Source organism: Eleutherodactylus coqui, chromosome 2, assembly GCF_035609145.1.
Source record: "Eleutherodactylus coqui strain aEleCoq1 chromosome 2, aEleCoq1.hap1, whole genome shotgun sequence".
Taxonomy (NCBI): Eukaryota; Metazoa; Chordata; class Amphibia; order Anura; family Eleutherodactylidae; genus Eleutherodactylus; species Eleutherodactylus coqui.
Window position 1 is genome coordinate 314,526,430 of NC_089838.1, and position 20,436 is coordinate 314,546,865.

The 20,436-nt window shown below is 47.2% G+C and overlaps 1 protein-coding gene across 1 annotated transcript in view; it reads left to right on the plus strand.

Moving 5' to 3' along the window:
- The window catches only part of SMARCA4 (SWI/SNF related, matrix associated, actin dependent regulator of chromatin, subfamily a, member 4), a 40,931-nt gene extending 25,090 nt beyond the window's left edge, over window positions 1-15,841 (plus strand). Inside the window, exons 15-34 of the mRNA XM_066593614.1 lie at window positions 386-536; window positions 1,167-1,330; window positions 3,159-3,225; window positions 3,306-3,416; window positions 3,510-3,752; window positions 5,822-5,935; window positions 6,218-6,325; window positions 6,408-6,494; window positions 7,226-7,272; window positions 7,366-7,532; window positions 7,849-8,012; window positions 8,897-9,124; window positions 9,222-9,299; window positions 9,456-9,674; window positions 11,446-11,690; window positions 11,769-11,877; window positions 12,048-12,149; window positions 13,103-13,235; window positions 13,598-13,737; window positions 15,266-15,841. Of these exons, the coding sequence (XP_066449711.1) occupies window positions 386-536; window positions 1,167-1,330; window positions 3,159-3,225; window positions 3,306-3,416; window positions 3,510-3,752; window positions 5,822-5,935; window positions 6,218-6,325; window positions 6,408-6,494; window positions 7,226-7,272; window positions 7,366-7,532; window positions 7,849-8,012; window positions 8,897-9,124; window positions 9,222-9,299; window positions 9,456-9,674; window positions 11,446-11,690; window positions 11,769-11,877; window positions 12,048-12,149; window positions 13,103-13,235; window positions 13,598-13,737; window positions 15,266-15,298 (2,710 nt within the window). The 3' untranslated portion in view covers window positions 15,299-15,841. The remainder of the gene's footprint in view (window positions 1-385; window positions 537-1,166; window positions 1,331-3,158; window positions 3,226-3,305; window positions 3,417-3,509; window positions 3,753-5,821; window positions 5,936-6,217; window positions 6,326-6,407; window positions 6,495-7,225; window positions 7,273-7,365; window positions 7,533-7,848; window positions 8,013-8,896; window positions 9,125-9,221; window positions 9,300-9,455; window positions 9,675-11,445; window positions 11,691-11,768; window positions 11,878-12,047; window positions 12,150-13,102; window positions 13,236-13,597; window positions 13,738-15,265) is intronic.
- Window positions 15,842-20,436: the final 4,595 nt, after the last annotated feature.

Sequence of the window (20,436 nt, forward strand, 5' to 3'; positions counted from 1 at the left end):
TGGCGTATGAACGCTGGAGCAACATCACTATAGAAGACACTGGAAAACCCCTCTAACGATTGCTGATATGAGCCCTCAGGGACGGTCGACCTACAGGACTCGTATAGGGCTGCAGATTGGAAAATACTTTGTGGCTCTGGGTGAGTAGAGGTGTGGGCACCATGTAACTCCAGGCTGGTTATTTGGTTAGTAGGGCAAACTTCATGAGTTTCACATGGCTGCAATGGGATAACATTATTACAGTAACTGGAAAACTAACTCCCTCCAGGCAGAACACCTTTAGGGACATTTAGCTGCACTATCCTCTGTGCTTATAGGGTTTTCCTTGTGATGTCCCATAAAGTTTCCTCTGTGTTGGTTGCTGACGGACTTTCTCTCTCCCCAGGAGCGCCAGGCAGGATGTGGATGACGAGTACAGCATATCGCAGGCTGCGGAGGCCCATCTGCAATCTTACTACTCCGTGGCGCATGCCGTAAGCGAGAGGGTGGACAAGCAGTCGAGTCTGTTGGTGAATGGTATCCTCAAACAGTACCAGGTAAGCAGATGGATGTAACGGGTGAAGTGGCGTATGGATTAGCTGTGTGGATGTGACGAATGGAGTAGCCGACGGGTGGAGCCGCGGACGCGACGGGTGGAGCAGCGGATGGACGTGACGGGAGAGCTGCGGGGACGTGACGGGTGCAGCGGCGGACGGCAGAGCTGCGGGGACGTGACGGGTGCAGCGGCGGACGGCAGAGCTGCGGGGACGTGACGGGTGCAGCGGCGGACGGCAGAGCTGCGGGGACGTGACGGGTGCAGCGGCGGACGGCAGAGCTGCGGGGACGTGACGGGTGCAGCGGCGGACGGGAGAGCTGCGCGGACGTGACGGGTGCAGCGGCGGACGGGAGAGCTGCGCGGACGTGACGGGAGAGCTGCGCGGACGTGACGGGTGCAGCGGCGGACGGGAGAGCTGCGCGGACGTGACGGGTGCAGCGGCGGACGGGAGAGCTGCGCGGACGTGGCGGGTGATGCCGCGGACGGGAGAGCTGCGCGGACGGATGAGCTGCGCGGAAGTGGCGGGTGGATCGGCGGACGGCGCGGTGAACCCGCGGGCTCTGCGGATGTGATGGGTGGAGTGGTGGAGGAATGAGCTGTGTAGCTTCTGACCCATCTTCTCCTTCCTCAGATCAAGGGTCTGGAGTGGCTCGTCTCTCTATACAACAATAACCTGAATGGGATCCTGGCTGATGAAATGGGTCTGGGGAAGACTATTCAGACGATCGCTCTGATTACATACCTCATGGAACACAAGCGCATTAACGGACCCTTCCTCATCATAGTTCCCCTCTCGTGAGTAGCATTGGGCCCTGTCTTGTCTACACAGCATTTTGCATATATCAGTGGTTGTGCCTCATATTACAACTCTGTGCAACTAGGTTCTCGGCAATATAACCGGACTGGGCGTAATACCACAGCCACTACTAATAATACCGAGTTGTCCGATAAAGGGGATCCATCTGGAACATCACTGACCTTCAGTTAGTAGATCCTCGGGGGTTTTGGAACTCAGATCCCCACCAATCTGATATTGTGATCCCAGAAAACACCTTCAGGCCAAATTCAGACGGCCAAGAGCAAGTTGCATCAGAGATTCTCAGCAGTAACTCGCATCGCACATTACACGGCCAACTCCACATCATCTGTGATCTGCTGGACGCCACATGTTGGACGCTACCTGTCCATTCTTCTGCGAGACTTGGACAAAAATAGGACCATCAGTCCAATTGAAAAATCACTCATGTTAATGAACCCGTTTAAATGACTGGATTAATTTTCCATGCGAGTTCAGGCCATCTCCGACACGGACAGAACTCACAGGAGAATATTGGCCGTGTTAATAACTGGATTACTCCTTTAAGCCCATATTAACACCGGTCACCAGCCTGCTTGGCCACCACTCCACCACCGCCCTGTTGGAGCCCCATTAATCTAATATTTATCACCTGTAACATCACCTGCAAAGATGATAAATATTGGATTAACGGGGCTCTGGTTGTCTGGAGTTCTGACCGAGCATACTGGTGACCGGTGTTAATAAATGGAATATCCCTTTTATGGTCTCCTTCACACGAGCGTATATCAGCCGCCGTTTACACGGCCGGCCAATATACGCTACGTTGAGAGATAGAAAACTGGTGTACGGGCGCTCAAATCAAACGTTTGTGCGCCCATTCAGACAGCATGGGTCTCGGCGCACATACGCCGAGGCTACCATGCCGTCACCCCTTTCCCCTCCCTACCCCTCGCAGGCTCACCTCTGCTCTCCTCCCCGCTTGTTCTTTGCAATGGGGGGTGGCATAGGCGGAGCTACGTGATGGCCCATCCTGCCTCCTCCCATTGATGGCTATGGACAAGAGGCGGGGAGAGGGTGGGAGCTTAGCTCCGCCCACATCCCACCCCTTGTCCGCAGCCAGCAATGGCAGGAGGCGGGATGGAACATCGCTTAGCTCCGCCCCCCACTCATTGCAAAGAATGAGCAGGAAGGTGAGCGGAGGGGGGGGGGGGGGGGCGTATTCCGGCCCAAAAGATAGTTCCAGGACTATTTTTTTCAGCCCAGCGTAAAAACACCCGGCGCTATATTGGCTGGGCCGGGCCACCCGCAGTGACATAGGCATTGAATGGCATGACTGTTGTGCTTGTGCAGCACTGTTCCATTTATTTCATTGGTGCTGATGGTCGTTGCAGAGTACAAGTGCGTGGCCATCTCCAGAAGTGCCATTAGAGATGAATGGACTGGCACCATGCATGCGCGACCATCGCTTCATTCAGTCTCCTCCTCACTGCAAAGGGCCTGCAGTGAGATGAGAGGGGGACATGGGAGCCCGATTTTTATTTATTTATTTTTTTTAGGATCAGTTGGGGTTTCAGCAGTGAGCTCTCCACCGATCAACTTTTATCACTGCTCCTACGGATAGATGAGTCCGTTTTGGTAGAACCCCTTTAATGGACCTGGCGCACTCCATAAACGGGGTCTCCTAAATGAATGAAGCGGGCACATGGGGGACATTACATAAAATGACGTCTCTTATTGACATGATAACATCTCGTCTCTCCAACATTTTAGAAGCCACATGGATAAGATTTGTCTCATTTGCCCTATTTTGTTGTTTCCCTCCAGGACTTTGTCTAACTGGGTTTATGAGTTTGACAAGTGGGGGCCATCTGTGGTGAAGGTGTCATACAAGGTAACACACTTCTACTTTTGCCACTCTCCTTGGCATACACTGCTAGTCAGTAAGCTGTAACACCCCATTTCTGTTTCTAGGGGTCTCCTGCTGCTCGTCGCGCTTTTGTTCCTACCCTCCGAAGTGGAAAGTTTAACGTTCTTCTCACTACATATGAATACATCATTAAGGACAAGCACATCTTGGCGAAGGTAAGAGCTGCCTCCTCTTGGAAAACCATTATGGTTTTGGCTTTGTTACTCCATCGTTTCGATTTTATGACTTGGATCTTAATGTGTTTTTAGATCCGTTGGAAATACATGATTGTGGATGAAGGTCACCGCATGAAGAACCATCACTGCAAGCTGACGCAGGTCCTAAACACCCATTACGTCGCCCCACGTCGTTTGCTGCTCACCGGGACTCCACTACAGAACAAGCTGCCAGAGTTGTGGGCTCTGCTAAACTTCCTGCTCCCAACCATCTTCAAAAGCTGCAGCACCTTTGAGCAGTGGTTCAACGCTCCGTTTGCAATGACTGGCGAGAAGGTATGTGCACGGGAGAGGGACATTGGCCCCCTATCCAAGCAGTTACACTACATACTATAGTATATGTGAGATGGCAGTTGCCACGTCTGGAGAACTGTCCCCCCTTACTCCCCCAGCCTCAGAGGTTTTACTTATGTCCATTATAATGGAAGAGTGCTATCTAGTTAGCTCTGGTAGGTGACATGCAGAACTGTTAGCAAACGGATATCCCAGTTGTTGGACAACATCTAAAAGTTGCATTGAGTGTAGATTTTAGCTCTTTAGGACTGCCAAGTCTGCCATGAAGCCAATGGTATCATTGCCTTGATTGGTTCCCGAGATCATGTGACCCATAAAAGCAGTAGCGCTGCTTCCAAGAGCTGCTGGGTCTACCCACATCCAGCCTAGCCCTGTAACTTCGACTGCTGAGACTGGAGAAGTATGCAATGTAAAAAGGAATTGTGTCCTTCCCAAAAAGTCTTTAAATCACAAAAAAGTAAGAATAAAACAGTATTGTACAAAATAATAAACGATTAAAAGACCTGAGTACCGCCCCACCCCCGACGCCCCAGCGCTGCTCCATGAAGTAGGTCATGTTCTAGATGAAAATAAATGTCAGACCTTTACGGACAGAAATATAAACCTTGCATGGGTTTAAAAAAAACAAAAAAAAACAGTTTGTATTTATTCTTGCACCCCGAGGACCAATAATTGTAAAAAACAAACCAATACTAAACCCACATTTATCAATGAATTTGAGTAAATTGCAACAAAAAAATGTTGCCACTCATCACATGTACAAAATATATGACATTTTAGGCCAAGTTTACCAAAGGCGGAAAAAAAGGGCCAAATATGACCCCTTTTTCAATTTGTTTTTTTTCCTCCACCCTTTTAAAAAAAATGGCTTAATAGGCATTCTGCTAAGACAGCCCTGGGGCCTTTCAGAAGGCCTTCAGCTGCCATGACAGCGGCATTTAAAAGGTTAACGGCTCCGATCAGCCACGAGGCTTATCAGAGCTGTTGCCAGTGGGTGTCAGCTGTAATAAACGCCGTACGATCTCTCTTCTTACATGCCCCAGGACGTAAATGTACGTCCTCTACAGCAGGAAGGGGTTAAGACAGGAAGGCCGCCTGCAGATGGCCGGATCGGATCCTGCTGCGAGGGACCCAACCCCAGCCCCTGCAGGGACCAGCGCGGCACTCGCCTCTCCCGCGGCCTCTCTTGGTAGCGGCCACGGGCGGAAATTCTGCGGGAAATCCCACCGCGGAATTTACGCCCATGTACAGGTGGCCAAAATGTTACTCATAGCAGACAGAGACTTTACTTTCTGACTTTCAGGCAGCCCAAAATGTGCCACATTTGTTGAGGTGTGCCCCTTCCAATGCTTGGTGCCAGCCACTCCAATGTTAACTAAATGAAGCTTAATCTGTACGTTGCACTTTACATTGGGTGTAAGCAAATAAAGCTTCCACTTAGTAACAGAGACTCAAGCCTGTACAGCGGTGGTGCTGCTCACACAGCTGCAGCTTGTTACAGTGTATCAGTGTAGGTAGGAACAATCATCCTAGAGTCTACAGACACTGCACCGACAACGGAGATCTTCCCCATGGTGAGGCCATAAACGCACAAAGCATTTTAGTAAGTTGTAGGTCTTCATCATACACTACTTTATCTACATGGGACTTGGCTTCCTTAGTATATGGTACATCCTCTTGCAAGGGTCTGAGCCCTGCGATCGGCTCCTGTTCTCCTCAGTCTTGGTGTGTGTTGTGTTCCTGAGGAGCAGAGCGGTGATCATCGTGCGGCTCACTAGACGAACTGCACAAAGTCTTGGCTGCTCCGCAAGATGCAGGATGTAACCTGTCGGTACGGGACCTGAATTACAGTTGCTTGCATGAAGATCTGAACGTTCTCCTCCAAATGGATCGTTACCAGACTAACCCCACGAGAAGCCCCTGATCAGGGGGTGGCTGGGATGTGTAGTGCTGTCCAAATACATACTGCCCTGGTGTAATTTACAGGCGTTGTCTTTGATCCAGTCTCTAGATCACTGGATTGTGATTGAATGACTTATCTTGTTTTCCAGGTGGATTTAAATGAAGAAGAAACCATCCTCATCATTCGCCGTCTTCATAAAGTCTTGCGTCCCTTCTTACTGCGGAGACTTAAGAAGGAGGTGGAGGCTCAGCTTCCAGAGAAGGTCAGTAGTCCTTATGTTTTTGCAGCACTAGGCTCACTGTATACATGACCAGCCCCGCTATACTGACATGTCAGTGAGGTCTCAGCCGCGGGGCCCCTCTGCTCAGCTTCTCATTGGGGAGCCCCTCTGAACAGGGAGCGCCTCTAGTGTTTTGACCAACCCCAATCTCAGGTGACGGGTATCCTTTGTAATCTACTGTGTCACTATCATGTTGATGATCCATCGGATACCACCTTTGTGGCACTAATCTATATCTGCACGACTTTTGCCTTCTTTCTTCAGGTGGAATATGTGATTAAATGTGACATGTCTGCGTTACAAAGGGTCTTGTACAGACACATGCAGGCCAAGGGTGTTCTCCTCACGGATGGATCCGAGAAGGATAAGAAGGTAACTCTTCTGCCTCTGCATCTTCATCTGTACATAGAAAGTGCCGTTTAATGTTCATGATGGGTGATTCCTCTTCTCGCAGGGTAAAGGTGGTACAAAGACCCTCATGAATACCATCATGCAGCTTAGGAAGATCTGCAACCACCCATACATGTTCCAGCACATAGAGGTAAGTTGTGTAAAGTTCATGTCCGCTCTGTGACGATTGTAAGAATCAAAGGGTTGGTTGCCTACGTGGGCACAGTGGGAGTGCCCGCACGATCACCTTGATGTAGATGTACACTGTGCGCCAGCGGTCTAAAGCCTTTGATGTGCTAATACATCAAGGTGCGGGAAGGGTTTAGGCTAAAGTCTGCAGATGGTTTGGTACTTGTACCCACATAGCAGATAAGGCTTTTACACTGCAGAGTCTCCTGATAGACGAGTGCTGAACAATGTGATTAGCGCCTCCAACGGGCCTTTACATGAACTGTTTCAGACGCTATTAACAATCAATCGTTGGTCCCCATTGAGTGGACGTTGGTGGCCGCACAGATCTCTGTTCACAGCTGATCGGCAAGCAATTTTATGCTGGTGTGCAAGATCTGAGCAGCCGACGGACAAGCGCTTCCGAATAGTATGCCAGGTTTGGTACTGCAGGCACCGCTGTCATTGAGTTCGGTGGGAGCTCTGCCTGCGTATCAATACGAATAGTGTTTTCTGCTGCAAGCGCTGACAACAAATCTGGGGGATCAGCTGATCAGCAGGGATCCCAAGTGGCAGACCCCCACATATTGACGACCTATCAAACAATAGTAAAATCCTGAAGAACCCCTTTTAAGAGTTGGAAATGTGCTCTTGATGGAGGTGGGTTATAGTTGACCAGTAGAGGGCGCTTATTTGGACTAATTGTTTTTACAGGAGTCTTTTTCTGAACACTTGGGTTTCACAGGAGGCATTGTGCAGGGGTGAGTACTGCGTACTATAAAGCTATTGCACTGTATGATGACCAGCCCGTAGATCTGGGATGAACCCTTTCATTCTCTTTTCCCTTTCCATAGGCAGGACCTCTACCGAGCCTCTGGAAAGTTTGAGCTACTTGACCGCATCCTTCCCAAGCTCCGAGCCACCAACCACAAAGTTCTGCTCTTCTGTCAGATGACTACACTCATGACAATCATGGAAGACTACTTTGCTTATCGTGGCTTTAAATACCTCAGATTAGATGGTGTGTAAACCAAACCATATTGCCATGACAACAAGGCTTGGAAAACTTGGTATATTAGAAGCTTTAGTGGAGTCAATAATGAGTTCTGCAGAGTTTTTAAGGTTAAAACATGTGTTGCTCATACCATGATTATACGGACCGGTTACCCCCGTATGCCCTCTGCTATAATGCATCAGGCTGCACTGCCCACCAGTTGCAGTATTTCTCTATTATTCTGCAGTGTTGGTACATTCTACATGGATGCTTATGCGCACATGTGTGTCGGTGGTTTTCTTCTATGGGCGGTGATTTTTATTATTTTTTTTCTGCTCCCCAGGAACCACAAAAGCAGAAGATCGTGGGATGTTATTAAAGACGTTCAATGAGCCGCACGCAGAATACTTCATCTTCCTGCTCAGCACCCGTGCCGGTGGCTTGGGTCTTAATCTGCAGTCTGCTGATACAGTTATCATATTTGATAGCGACTGGAATCCACATCAGGTATGCAGTGATACTTGTGGTTGGAGCTTACAATGCGCCAATGTATGTGTGGTAGTCGGGTGTAACTATTTGGTTGTCCCAGGATAAAGTCATCCCCTATTCACATAAGGGATAACTATCAGTGCTGAAGGTCAGACTGGTTGGATCCCCACCAATCTGTGAATGGGGGTCCTGAAGGTCCTCTGCATTATGGGAGCGTCGGTCGCACAAATACAAATTATTTTCAGTTGGAGTTTGCTGAGCACTTAAACTCTATTTCCGAAGATCCCATTGAAACAAATGGGAAGGAAACATCTAGGCGTGACGTCTTAATTCATGTGGGGGCTTTTGGGATCAGTGAGGGTCCTTGAGGTTGGACCGCATCAATCATAAAGTCAGCTCCTATCCTATGGATAGGGGATAACTTTATGTCTCGGCACATCACCTTTTAGATGGAGCTGAGTTGTAGTACTGAACACAGCCACATGGATGAAGGTGGTGCTGTGCTCATTACTACATTGAAGGGGATATACCAGAAAGCTTCTGTATCTGCCAGTAGCTTTAAATTTGTTGAACCTGCATTGTCACATTTATATACGGTATCTAAAATTTAAAGTGGTTTTCGTATGTATATATAAATATTATTTTACATGGAGCAGATAATCTTGTAAATTAGGCAGATGCCATTACTAACTCCTGTTACTGACACTATACAGTATACAGCACTGTGCCTGGTATGGGCTGTAGGGACCCGAGCGCCATTGTCATTCCAATCAGCTGACCGGCAAAGATCCCAAGCGACGGGCCACCACTGACTATCGTTATCATTAGCCTAGTGTAGAAACCCCTTTAACAAGCACTATGGTTGGTGGTAGTACATTGCCTAATCCCATGCACTCTTGTAGGATTTACAGGCACAGGATCGTGCTCACCGTATCGGGCAGCAGAATGAGGTGCGCGTGCTGCGTCTGTGCACGGTGAACAGCGTGGAGGAGAAGATCCTTGCGGCGGCTAAATACAAGCTTAATGTGGATCAGAAAGTTATCCAGGCTGGTATGTTTGATCAGAAATCCTCCAGCCACGAGAGGAAAGCCTTCCTGCAGGCCATCCTGGAGCACGAGGAGCAAGACGAGGTGAGGGGCGAGTAGACTGCACGTGTATCTTTGCTCCCCCACTTGTTTCTTACACTTTCCATACACCTATACTAACTAAGGAACTGTTTGCCATTAGGAGGAGGATGAGGTACCAGATGATGAAACTGTCAATCAGATGATCGCAAGACATGAGGAAGAGTTTGATTTATTTATGGTGAGTCACATGACAAACATGGTTTGTACTTTCTATATTTCCAATGACCCAGTTACTCCGTAGTCCTGCGAACCAGATATTAATGGTTTTACACGTTATACGATGATGCCAAAACTTTTCCCTCTTTTTCACCTTTTTCACTTTTTTATTTCTTAGAGAATGGATCTAGATCGGCGGCGAGAAGAAGCCCGCAACCCTAAGCGCAAACCCCGATTAATGGAGGAAGATGAGCTTCCATCCTGGATCATTAAAGACGATGCTGAGGTGGAGCGTCTGACATGTGAAGAGGAGGAGGAGAAGATGTTTGGGCGTGGATCTCGTAACCGAAAGGAAGTGGACTACAGCGACTCCCTCACAGAGAAGCAATGGCTGAAGGTTTGTGTCGGGCTGCAATGCTTTGGATATTTTAATGCACCAAAAGGTTAAACAATCAGATGTCCAGTAACATTGGATTGCGTGGGGTTAGTATGGAGCAAGCCCGGGAGCAGAGCCTGCACCATGTGCGGTCAGTGCCGGCTGTCCAATACGGTTGACACCTGGCTGCTAACTCTGACCACAGCATTTAAATGGCTAGATAGAGAGAGGCGGTTCCTTCTGTTCCCCATCAGCCCTCCTGCAATTAGATTGTGGGATGCTGATCTGTTGTCATGGCAGCCTGAAGCCTCCTGGGCCTTCTGTGGATCCTGGCCTATTAAGCGCTGCCTCTGGCAGGACTTAATAGGCTGATGTTAAATATACATTATACAAAAGCATATTTTATTCCATATAAGTATTTTCCAAAAGTATATTCCCAATGGAGATTTAAAAACCCAAATAAAAAATTCCCAGTATACACTCAAAAAATCAACACCATAAAAATGATAAATGATAATTGGTATTGCTGCTCTTGTAAAAGTCTGATTTATATTAATGGTGAACACTATTAGAAAAAGAAATTGCAAAGTGCAAGAATTGCTGCTGTTTTGGTCACCTCATGCCAAGAAAAAAAATAGAATGAAAAGCAATTGTATGTACCCCAAAATGATACCAATAGAAACTACACGATACACTTGAAAAATAAACAAACTTTCTCATGGCACCAATTTTTTTTTATGGGGGTCAGGATAGTAACATAGTATGTAAGGCCTGAAAAAAGATCCCAGTCTATCCAGTTCAGCCCATTACCCCCTTGTGTTAATCCAGAAGAATGCAAAAAACAAACAAAGAATGAGGTAGAAGCCAATTTTCCCCAGTTAAGGGAAAAAATTCCCTCCTGACTCCAATCTAGCATTCAGAATAATCCCCAGATCACCGACCCTCCTGAGTGATATAACATGTAATATTGTATTGCTCAACATAGGTGCCCGGGCCCCTCTTATACTCTACTAGTGAGTTTGCCATCAAAACGTCCTCAGGCAGAGAGTTCCAGAGTCTGACTGCTCTTACCATAAAGAACCCCCTTCTACGTAAAAACCTTCTTAACCTCTAGACTTAGAGGGCGCTCCCTTGTCACAGTCCTGGGTATAAATAGATGATGGGAAAGATCTCTGTATTGTCCCCCAATATATTTATACATAGTTATTAGGTCGCCCCTCAGACTTTTTCAAAAGTAAATAACCCCAATTTTAATAACCTTTCTGGGTATTGTAGGCTGCCCATTCCATTTATTACTTGAGTATCCGTGCCCATAACCATACACTTTATCACATGTGGAGTCTGACCAGTGACTTGTAAAGAGGGAGAACAATGTTACCATAATTTGCCCCTAGACCTCTTCTGATGCCCCCCATGGTCCTATGACACTTTACAAACTTAAAAATAGTGCATAATAGCAAAAAACTATAAAATTTGGAGTTAAATGCGTTTTCCCAATAAAGATACTTACCCCCATCCCAGCAATCCCGAGAACAGCACACCATGAATGCCTCATGTGAATGTGTGCTACTGTTCACTTCTGTAGGGCCGATGGCTGAGTGCATCAAACTTCCTCCATCCCAGGGAAGTGAATAGAGCAGCAGTAACATGGGGTGTGCCACCCAGCGATCAGACACTTATACCTCCATCATGTCAGTAGGGGATAAATGTCTAATGAGAGAACCGCTTTTTCAGACCTAACAAATATATGTCCACTCACCTTGTCTGTAACGAAGCAGCTAATTTTCTGCAGGCCATTGAGGAAGGAACATTAGAAGAGATTGAGGAAGAGGTTCGTCAAAAGAAAACTACCCGTAAGCGGAAACGAGATGTGGACCCTGGGACTCCAACAACCAGCACGCGACACAGGGAGAAGGAGGATGATGGCAGGAAGAAGAAGAGAGGGCGACCTCCGGCAGAGAAGCTTTCCCCCAACCCTCCTAACCTCACCAAGAAGATGAAGAAGATCGTAGATGCTGTCATCAAGTACAAGGACAGGTGAGGTCTTCAGCCCCCCCACCATTTTCTTGGAATATTAAACAACATAATGGACTGACTGACCTTCTCCTCCCCCAGCGGCAACGGGCGGCAGCTGAGCGAGGTGTTCATCCAGCTTCCATCACGTAAAGAACTTCCAGAATATTATGAACTGATACGGAAGCCGGTGGACTTCAGGAAGATCAAGGTTGGTGGAGGAACACTCTGAACCTTGGTGGCACCACTGGCTTTCTATAAACGGAGGGGTTTTCCAGGACTAAACTGACAATGACCAATCCTCAGGATACGTCATTAGTAGTTGGTCGGTGGGGTCTTGGGAAAACCCTTTAATGTAAGAACTTGCTGTTTTTCCCACAGGAGAGGATCAGGAATCACAAGTACCGCAGTCTGAATGATCTGGAGAAAGATGTCATGCTGCTGTGTCAGAACGCACAGACCTTCAACCTGGAAGGGTCTCTGGTGAGTCGATCGGTCTTCTCGGCCTTGCTGGTTGAGCTGCCGGATGGACGTTAGACTGCTCTCATCTGGTGCCTATAAAAACCTAATGTTTATAAGTGGTAATGCCCCAATTTTTTAATTTTTTTATTAGAGGAACCCCAAGCAACAATGCGCCCCTTTCCTTAGAATAACGTCGGTCTTCTTCTGAAACGCCATACTTTTATGATCCACTCCGGATGGAGTTTGGAGTCATGTGGGCTGCGCTGCACCATCCTGGGTGACAGTTCTCTTCCTATACACAAACTGACAGTTATCAGTTCTAGGAGATCCAGGCAGGGAGCGGTTGGCGTGGCGTCGCCACTATGACACTGAGCTCCTTCTTGAGTGGATCCAAAGTACGGTGTTACAGATAAAGACTTGCATGACCGCAATCTACATACCTGTGTGGGGATCATGCTGCCTGTGGTTCAGGTGCCATGACCCTGGTGACGGGTTCCCTCTTGGCCTTTTGAATTTTGTAATCAATGTTGATCGCAGCATTCAAAGTAAGAGAAGAAATCTCTGATGCAATCAAGACCCGTATCTATTATAGGCAGACTGGCCAGGATCCCAGGGAATGGGATGTTATATATGTACATGATGATCCCCCTAAAATCTGAAATAAGCATATTTGGCATCAGCTCGACTGTAACAACTGGTAATATTAATTCCTAACCTTTCTCATCAGTGTTTGCCATTAAAGATAACTAAAGACTGCAGTGGAATTGTTTTATTCTGAACTTTTGTCAAAACAATTGTAAATTAATCTACCAAAAATGGCTTCTACGTAAAATACACCTCGTCCCATAAAATAAAGCCTCATACACTATGAACGAATGCACAGAGGAAAATAGAACTTGCTCCGGTCCTCCATGGGTTAAATGGAGTACATCAGAAGCTCGCTTGCCTTGTATGACATGCTTTGTGACTTGCAGATATATGAAGACTCCATCGTGTTGCAGTCGGTCTTCACCAGTGTTAGGCAGAAGATTGAGAAGGAGGAGGAGAGTGAAGGAGAGGAGAGCGAGGAGGATGAGGAAGCGGAGGAGGAAGGGTCAGAATCTGAGTGTGAGTACCGCCTTATGGCTTGTGTTTTTACTTGGCTGGAGTGCTGCCCTCTAGTGGTAAATGCTACCTAAATTGTGCCATATTAGAACTGTGTCCCATAGCAATGATCGGACAGCTTGTTGCGAGTCATGGGAAACGCACATGTGGTCAGTCTAGGTGGTCTTCCCTTTGCCCCTGGGACACCTGCAGTGTTCTCTTGTACATTGGTTAGTGGCGCCGGCCATTATATTGATGCATTGGGTTCATGTGTGCCTCCTGCAGACCTCTGCTAGGCAATGCTTCCCTTTTACGTGCCCCCATCCGCCACCAGTCAGATGCTTACAGGCTCATGTAACTTATGCCGCCTCTGTCCTATCTCGCAGCTCGCTCTGTCAAGGTGAAAATTAAACTGGGACGTAAGGAGAAAATGCAGGAGCGTATGAAGGGGCGCAGGCGCACCAGCCGAGGTTGCAGAGCCAAGCCTGTAGTCAGCGACGATGACAGTGAAGAGGACCAAGAAGAGGTAAGTCTGGTGGTCTAAGGATTTGAATAGGTTTTACTGTCGTCCATCATGTACAACTTCTGCTTGTTTCAGCACTATGGGTGCTGCATTTTTTTTTTGGGGGGGGGGGGGGGGGTTGCAAAATCTAGTATGTAAGATCTGCTACATAGCTGGTATAGGTAGGGAAACTATTTGAGCCCCATAAACTGTGATATGGGGTTTAAAGGTTAAGGAACAGGGCACCCGGGAGGGTGTTTCATCTCTGTGTCCCGGTAAGGTTGGCATGCGACAATAGCTTGAAACATTGCGTGCACATTTTTAATTCATCTTTATCGGAGGTGTGCGCACAGAGGAGTCACGTTGGGGCTGGAACGGGGCGCCCAGCAAGTATAAAACGGCTCCCTGGACTTTCTGTTCCCTCACATTTTGAGCCACACATTGTAGTTTATGAGGCTTAAAGCTGATGGCGGCTTGCCTTTTTAAAGGGGTTGTCTCTTGTCCAGATTGTGGGGGTCTGACTGCTGGGACACTCCCTGATCCTGAGAACTGGGGTCCGCAGTGTCACTGAACGAATAGTGGTCACACACGCTCACCGCCACGCTATACCCGCTGCTCTGGTTCCACCACTGCAGGCTTCTCCAGATCAACCATTTCTGTGGGACAATCCTTTAAATATGTTTTATTATTTCTATGTAATTTGCTAATGTTGAATTTCACCAAAAAAAAAAAAACTTTTGGGAAAGTTTTCATTACTTTCTCTGCTGGGATTCAGTCCTGATTTTAAAACAATCATCCAGCTTTACAATAACATTCTCTCCCTGCACCGGAGGACGGAGGGAGTAAATTTAGCTGATTTTGTTGTCGGCTATTCGGTACCGTTGGTTTGGGTTGCCAAGATGGTGGTCACCATCTTTAGCCTACCAAATCACTCATAGTACATTGGTAGTATTAGGGCTTGCAATGCAATGCACTGTACCTTCTCTGTGACTGGCCAGCGCTGCTCACATGAGCATTACTAGCCAATCACAAAGCAGTGGGTCGTTTAGTTGGAAAATAGCGTCAGCCATCTTGGCCGACTATAATAATTTTAAAGCGACCCTCCAGTCCTGGAGAAAACAAAGATGGCCGAACAGCTTCCCTGACTACGTGATGCAAACTGTGTAGTAGTATGCATGGGTAGTCTAAGACGCTACATGCAGCTCTGACTGGCCAGCGCTGCTCACATGGACCGCAATGGTTAATCCAAGTGGCCTGTGGTGATTTAGACTAATGCACGATGCGCATCAGATAGCCGGAGAACTTGTGCTGCCATTTTTGTCCAAGATCAGAAAGTTGCATTAAGTTTAAGGATTTCAGCCCCCCCCCCCCCACCCCACCTCCCCACCCAATTCTCATGAGAACCCGCAACAGTAAATCCGCACCAAATTTCACACAATTTGGTGTGCGCTTGTATTTGCTTCAGCACCTGTATATTTACCCGTTGGGGAATGAATATCTTCATCTGCTCTAACCCTCCCAATACTTCAATGCTTTGTTTTCCTCTTGGCAGGACCGCTCCGGAAGCGGCACCGAAGAAGACTGATACTCGCAGAACATTCCGACTTCTCACGCCATGTCTCATTCCACTGCGTGCCACCAGAACGCCTATTCCGCCACCCCCCTCTCGCCCTCTTCTCTCTCCGTAGGACGCTAACGGGTAGCCTGAAATGTAGTGAACTGTACAAAAATGAAAATTCTTCCATATTTATATAACTGAGGAGTTGTAGGGACGAACCGCCTGTAGCATCTTCTAAAAGCATTAACTATCTGGCCGCACCACTAGGCCTCTCAGGATAGGTTAAGAGGAATATGACTTTTGACTATATATAAATATATTTTTTTTTATTATGGCAGTACTGTTTGAGTTACAGTCTGGGAATCACTGTAGTGTCAGCCGTGGATGCATGCAGTTAGCAATCCACTCATTTAGTACTGTATTTTACAAAAACAGGTCAAAATAAAAGCCGCGTCCCCCTCCCCCTTCTCGCACTGCACAGGGAGGGGCCCGGCAGTGGTAGCTGTATGTATGTGTGTCGGTGTCACTGGATTTCAAACAGTTATAAATTAAAACCAGATGAAATACCTCGCCCAGCCTGACTTGTATCTTTCTGTATACATTTACTTTTTTTTTTATGTTGTGGGGCAAAAATTTAAATAAAATGATGACGTCCTCGTAAAGAGAGGAGAGAGAGACGTCTGTCTTCATTGTGAACCTGTTTAGTGCAGAGGTGAGCCATGGCGGGGGTCGTGCCGAGGACTGTGGGCGCGTTTATGTGTATAGATCCTGGTAATGGGAAGTGGGAGCCCCTTGCCTATGGGGAAACATGTATCTGGTACTAATGCTGCCCCTGCAATGTAACAGAAGAGGTGCATAATAGGTTGTATCCGCTTGGACAATTCTGATGGAGACTCTTAAAGGGCCGGCGACAGATGAGCAGATTCTGAACGCGTTTATGCATTCGTATAACAGACAAGTGTCCCAGCCCGACCACGGCTACCCCAAGTCTGGGCATGATGGAGTCCTATAATGCTCATACTTTGGGTTGGGACACTTGGCTGTCATACACACTTATAAATGCATTCAGATTTCGCTCACAGAGGGAGCGCACTCTCTCTTGGGCATCAGTGGAACCTCACAATGTAATTGCGGAGGGTTGATGGGTTGCCATGGCAACAGGACGCCAGATACTGGCTTGCCGGATTGCCATTGCCTATGATCGCTATTGTCTAAAAAATTTGTTTGTTTTGGCTCCCAAAAAATGCAATAAAAGTGATCAAAAAACGTTTTATGTACCCAAAATGCACAGTAAGGATATCCTCGCACAGTCGATTCCCAACATTGAATTGGTGTCAAGAAGTGACGTCACTATTTATTTTTTCACCCCACATATGGAAAAAGATCCATTGTATAGACTGGTGCAGTTTCCCATGCAAGTGAATGGGACAAACAGCTGCCACGGATCTGATTCAGAATCCTCGGCAAATTTCCACCATGTGACTATCTCCTCAATGTGAGAGACTTTAGCTTTAGTGACCCATTAAATGTGCCCAGAATACATATTGGTGACACGGGAAATTTCTTTTGATCATCTTTGAGATGTTTCTGCACCTTCATTGGAGTCACCTGTGGTAAATTCAGTTGATTGGACAGACCCCCCCCCCCCCCCCCCCCCCCCCCCCCCCCTGTCTATAGAAGGTCTCACAGCGCACAATGCATTTCGGAGCCGAAACCAAGCCATGAGGAGGTAAGAGCTGCCTGTAGAGCTCGGATACAGGACTGTGTGGAGGCGCAGATCTGGAGAAGCTACACAACATTCTGCTGCACTGAAAGTTCCCAAGAGCCCAGCGGCCTCCATGGTTCTTACATGGACAAAGAACAACCACGACTCTTCCTGGAGCTGCCGACCCACCAAACTAAGGGCTCATTCCCACAAGCGTAATTTTATGATGTATTACGCGTGTGATGTATGTGTGTAATACGTGGTGAATGGAGTCAATGTAAGTACGGTACATTGATCTATTCACATTTGCTGCATGTTCTATTTTGCTGTATAGTAAGCTCATACAGCCCTATTGTTCTCTATGGATTGTGTATAAAGCGCTGTACATATACAATGCATTGTGTATGCGCGGTATTTAATATGCAACGCCACTATGAGACAGAGTGGGGAATAAAAAATAGTCACACGGCAGACAAAACGCTGCGGAATACATGCAGCATGTTACACATACGCCATGTGAATGAGCCCTATACTCAGGAGACGAGAGCCGTAGTAAGAGAGGTGACCAAGAACTGAATGGTCACTCTGGCTGAGCTCCAAAGATCCTGTGTGCAGATGGGAGAAACTTCCAGAAGGTCAGCCATCACTGCAGCCTCCACCAATCTGGGCTTTATGACAGAGGGGCCAGAAAGAAGCTTCTCCTCAGTAAAAGACACATGAAAGCCGCCTGCAGTTTGCCAAAAAGCAGCTAAAGGACCTCAGATTGTAAGAAACAAGATCCTCTGGTTTGAAAAAAACAAGATGGGACTGTTTGGCCTGAATGCTAAGTGTTATGTCTGGAGGAAACCAGGCACCGCTCATCACCTGCCCAATACCATCCCTACAGTGAAGGCTGGTGGTGGCAGCATCATGCTGGGGGAGGGGACACCGGTCAGGGTGGAGGGAAAGCTGAATGGAGCAAAGTACAGAGCTAATGGAAACCTGATCCAGAGCGCAAGATACCTCAGACCGGGCAGAAGGGTCACCTTCCAGCAAGACAATGACCCTAAGCCGACAGCCAGGATGTCCTTGAGCGGCCCAGCCAGACCCTGACTTTTACCTAATCGGACATCTCTGGAGAGACCTGAGAATGGCTGTCCACAGACGGCCCCCATCCAACCTGACAGCTGGGGAGGATCTGCAGAGAAGAACGGCAGAAAATCCTCCAATCCAGGTGTGGAAACCTTGTGGCATCAAACCAGAGAAGACTGCAGGCTGGCATCACTGCCAGAGGGGCTTCACCTCAGTACTGAGTACGGGGTGTGAATACTTATGTCAGGTTTTTTTAAAATTTTAAATTAGAAAGATTTCCCCCATTCTGTTATCACTTCATCATTATGGGGCACCGAGCGCAGAATGAGGGGGAAGGTGATTTTTTTTCTTTTCTTTTTAATTGCAAAAGACAAAAACCTAAAATGTAGAAGAAGTGACCGGGGGCTGAAGACTTTCCAGACTTGCTGTAATTTAGCACATATAAAAGCAATTTGCCTGTAAATAGCCGCATGGTATTGCAGGTAAAGGGGTTCTCCCATTTAAAATGGCTTCACAATCACCGGCTACATGACCTAGTCGGCAGCAACCAGGAAGGACAGAGTGAAGCAATCTCCAGTAATGGGAAACCCCTTTAAGGGCTCATTCAGATGGTGCGGTAACTGCAGACTGTCCTATCGTGGTTGTTGATGCAATGAGATGCACTACTCTAACACCGGGTGAAGTTCTGCAGTGTAGCCTTATTTATCAGAGTTCTCTCCAGGCTTTACCGATCACAAGACTTTCTCTTCACTTCCCTATACTATAATTCACACTTGTAACCTTCCTGCACCATTATCACCAGCGTCACCACAATATACCACCAGGGGGCGCCAGAGATTTATGAAAGTAAATCAGTCCCAGCTGCTGGTCCAATGTGCAGTGATCTCCGGCTCGGGGCCAAATGGTTAGTAGAGCCGTCCTCCTCATGTGACGGCTTGGAGATTCACCGATTTGAGCATTTTTGTGCCCTTTTACCTGACATTTTTACACTTTTTTTTCCCCGGTTTACTGACAAAAAAAAAACAAACAAACACTGCAGCCAGATGTTTGCAGGTAAATACTGAAAGCAGAAGTCTTTTTGTTTGTTTTCTTCTGTGTTTTTCTTCACTTGCCTTGTGGTTTGTGTCTTCATGGTCATTTGCGCGCGGCAAATAAAGACCCTTGAAATTGTTAATTTGTCTGAGTTCCAGATGTGCGTTTACTCTAGTGGAATGATACAGCATATTACTCATCTCCTTGCATATTGCCCCCCTCCACCGCCTCCCCCATTGACTTCTATGGTGACCTTGGGTGTGCAAATGCACAGAGAAGTCGAGCGCACTGCGGTTTGGCTTTTTTGCACAACTGAAATCTGCGTCAAAAATACGGAAGTCAATGGGTTCTATTCTCGCATAGACGTTCCCGGTTTACAATCTGTGGTAGAGCTCCATCATGAAAGGTACGGCTCTGCTCCACGGGCCGCTGTGATCGCTGGTTTGTTTACTAGGAAGCACAACCCATTAATGGAGATTCTGTAATCGTGCAGCTCCGGCTCTGCGGCCCCCAGGGTGTCCGTCTACCAGTACACCGTTTTGGGACGAGGCTTTCAATAACCTAATGAGATGCAGGCTTGTTGGCTCACGCGGCGCAGTGTCCTCTTCATGTGGGAGCGATCAGGCTTGAGCCTTAGTATGTTACTAACCACACTGGGGACCATTTTATCAAAGAAGTGAAAAATGGTGATTAGTTAGAAGGACTAATATATAGAATTTGAAGCATGTCATTTTTAACCCCTACTCAACTGCATAATGTAAATATAACAGTGAAACTCACTGATGTGAAAAGTAACAATATACTGCAATACAGAAGTATTGCAGTACATTGATAAAATAATTGTGAGTTCCAGTCCTGATATAGTTCAGCCACACTGAATAGGGAGAGGATCCTATTAGAAATATGGCTTAATATTGCTTTTAACATACAGCATTTTCCGTCCTTTTTTTTTTTTGGCCAGGTCAACGGGGAAATATGAAATGCTCTACAGTGTGAGCTTGTTGGGACGTTTCCCTTTTTTTGTCAAGTGTTTTTTTTTTTTTTAGCGCGGAGGTGTTTTTTTTTGCAATCACAACAGTCTGTATGTTTGCAGTTGTTTATCGCTGGCTTCTCAGTCCATGTAAACGCTCAGCGCTTCACCTTCTATGAAGAACCCAGCGATCCAGCTAGAAGTCTTTCAGTCTAAATGCTCTGCACGAGTGCTGGCGACCTTAGAGGTGACATTGGCGCTCGTGTAGTCATTCAGCTGTGTAAAAGGGCCATAAGTGAATGTGTATAACGTCACGCTGTACAGTAACACAACATCACGGCTTTATGACGGCTACTGCGGAACCTATTTGGCAACATCCTGCTGAAG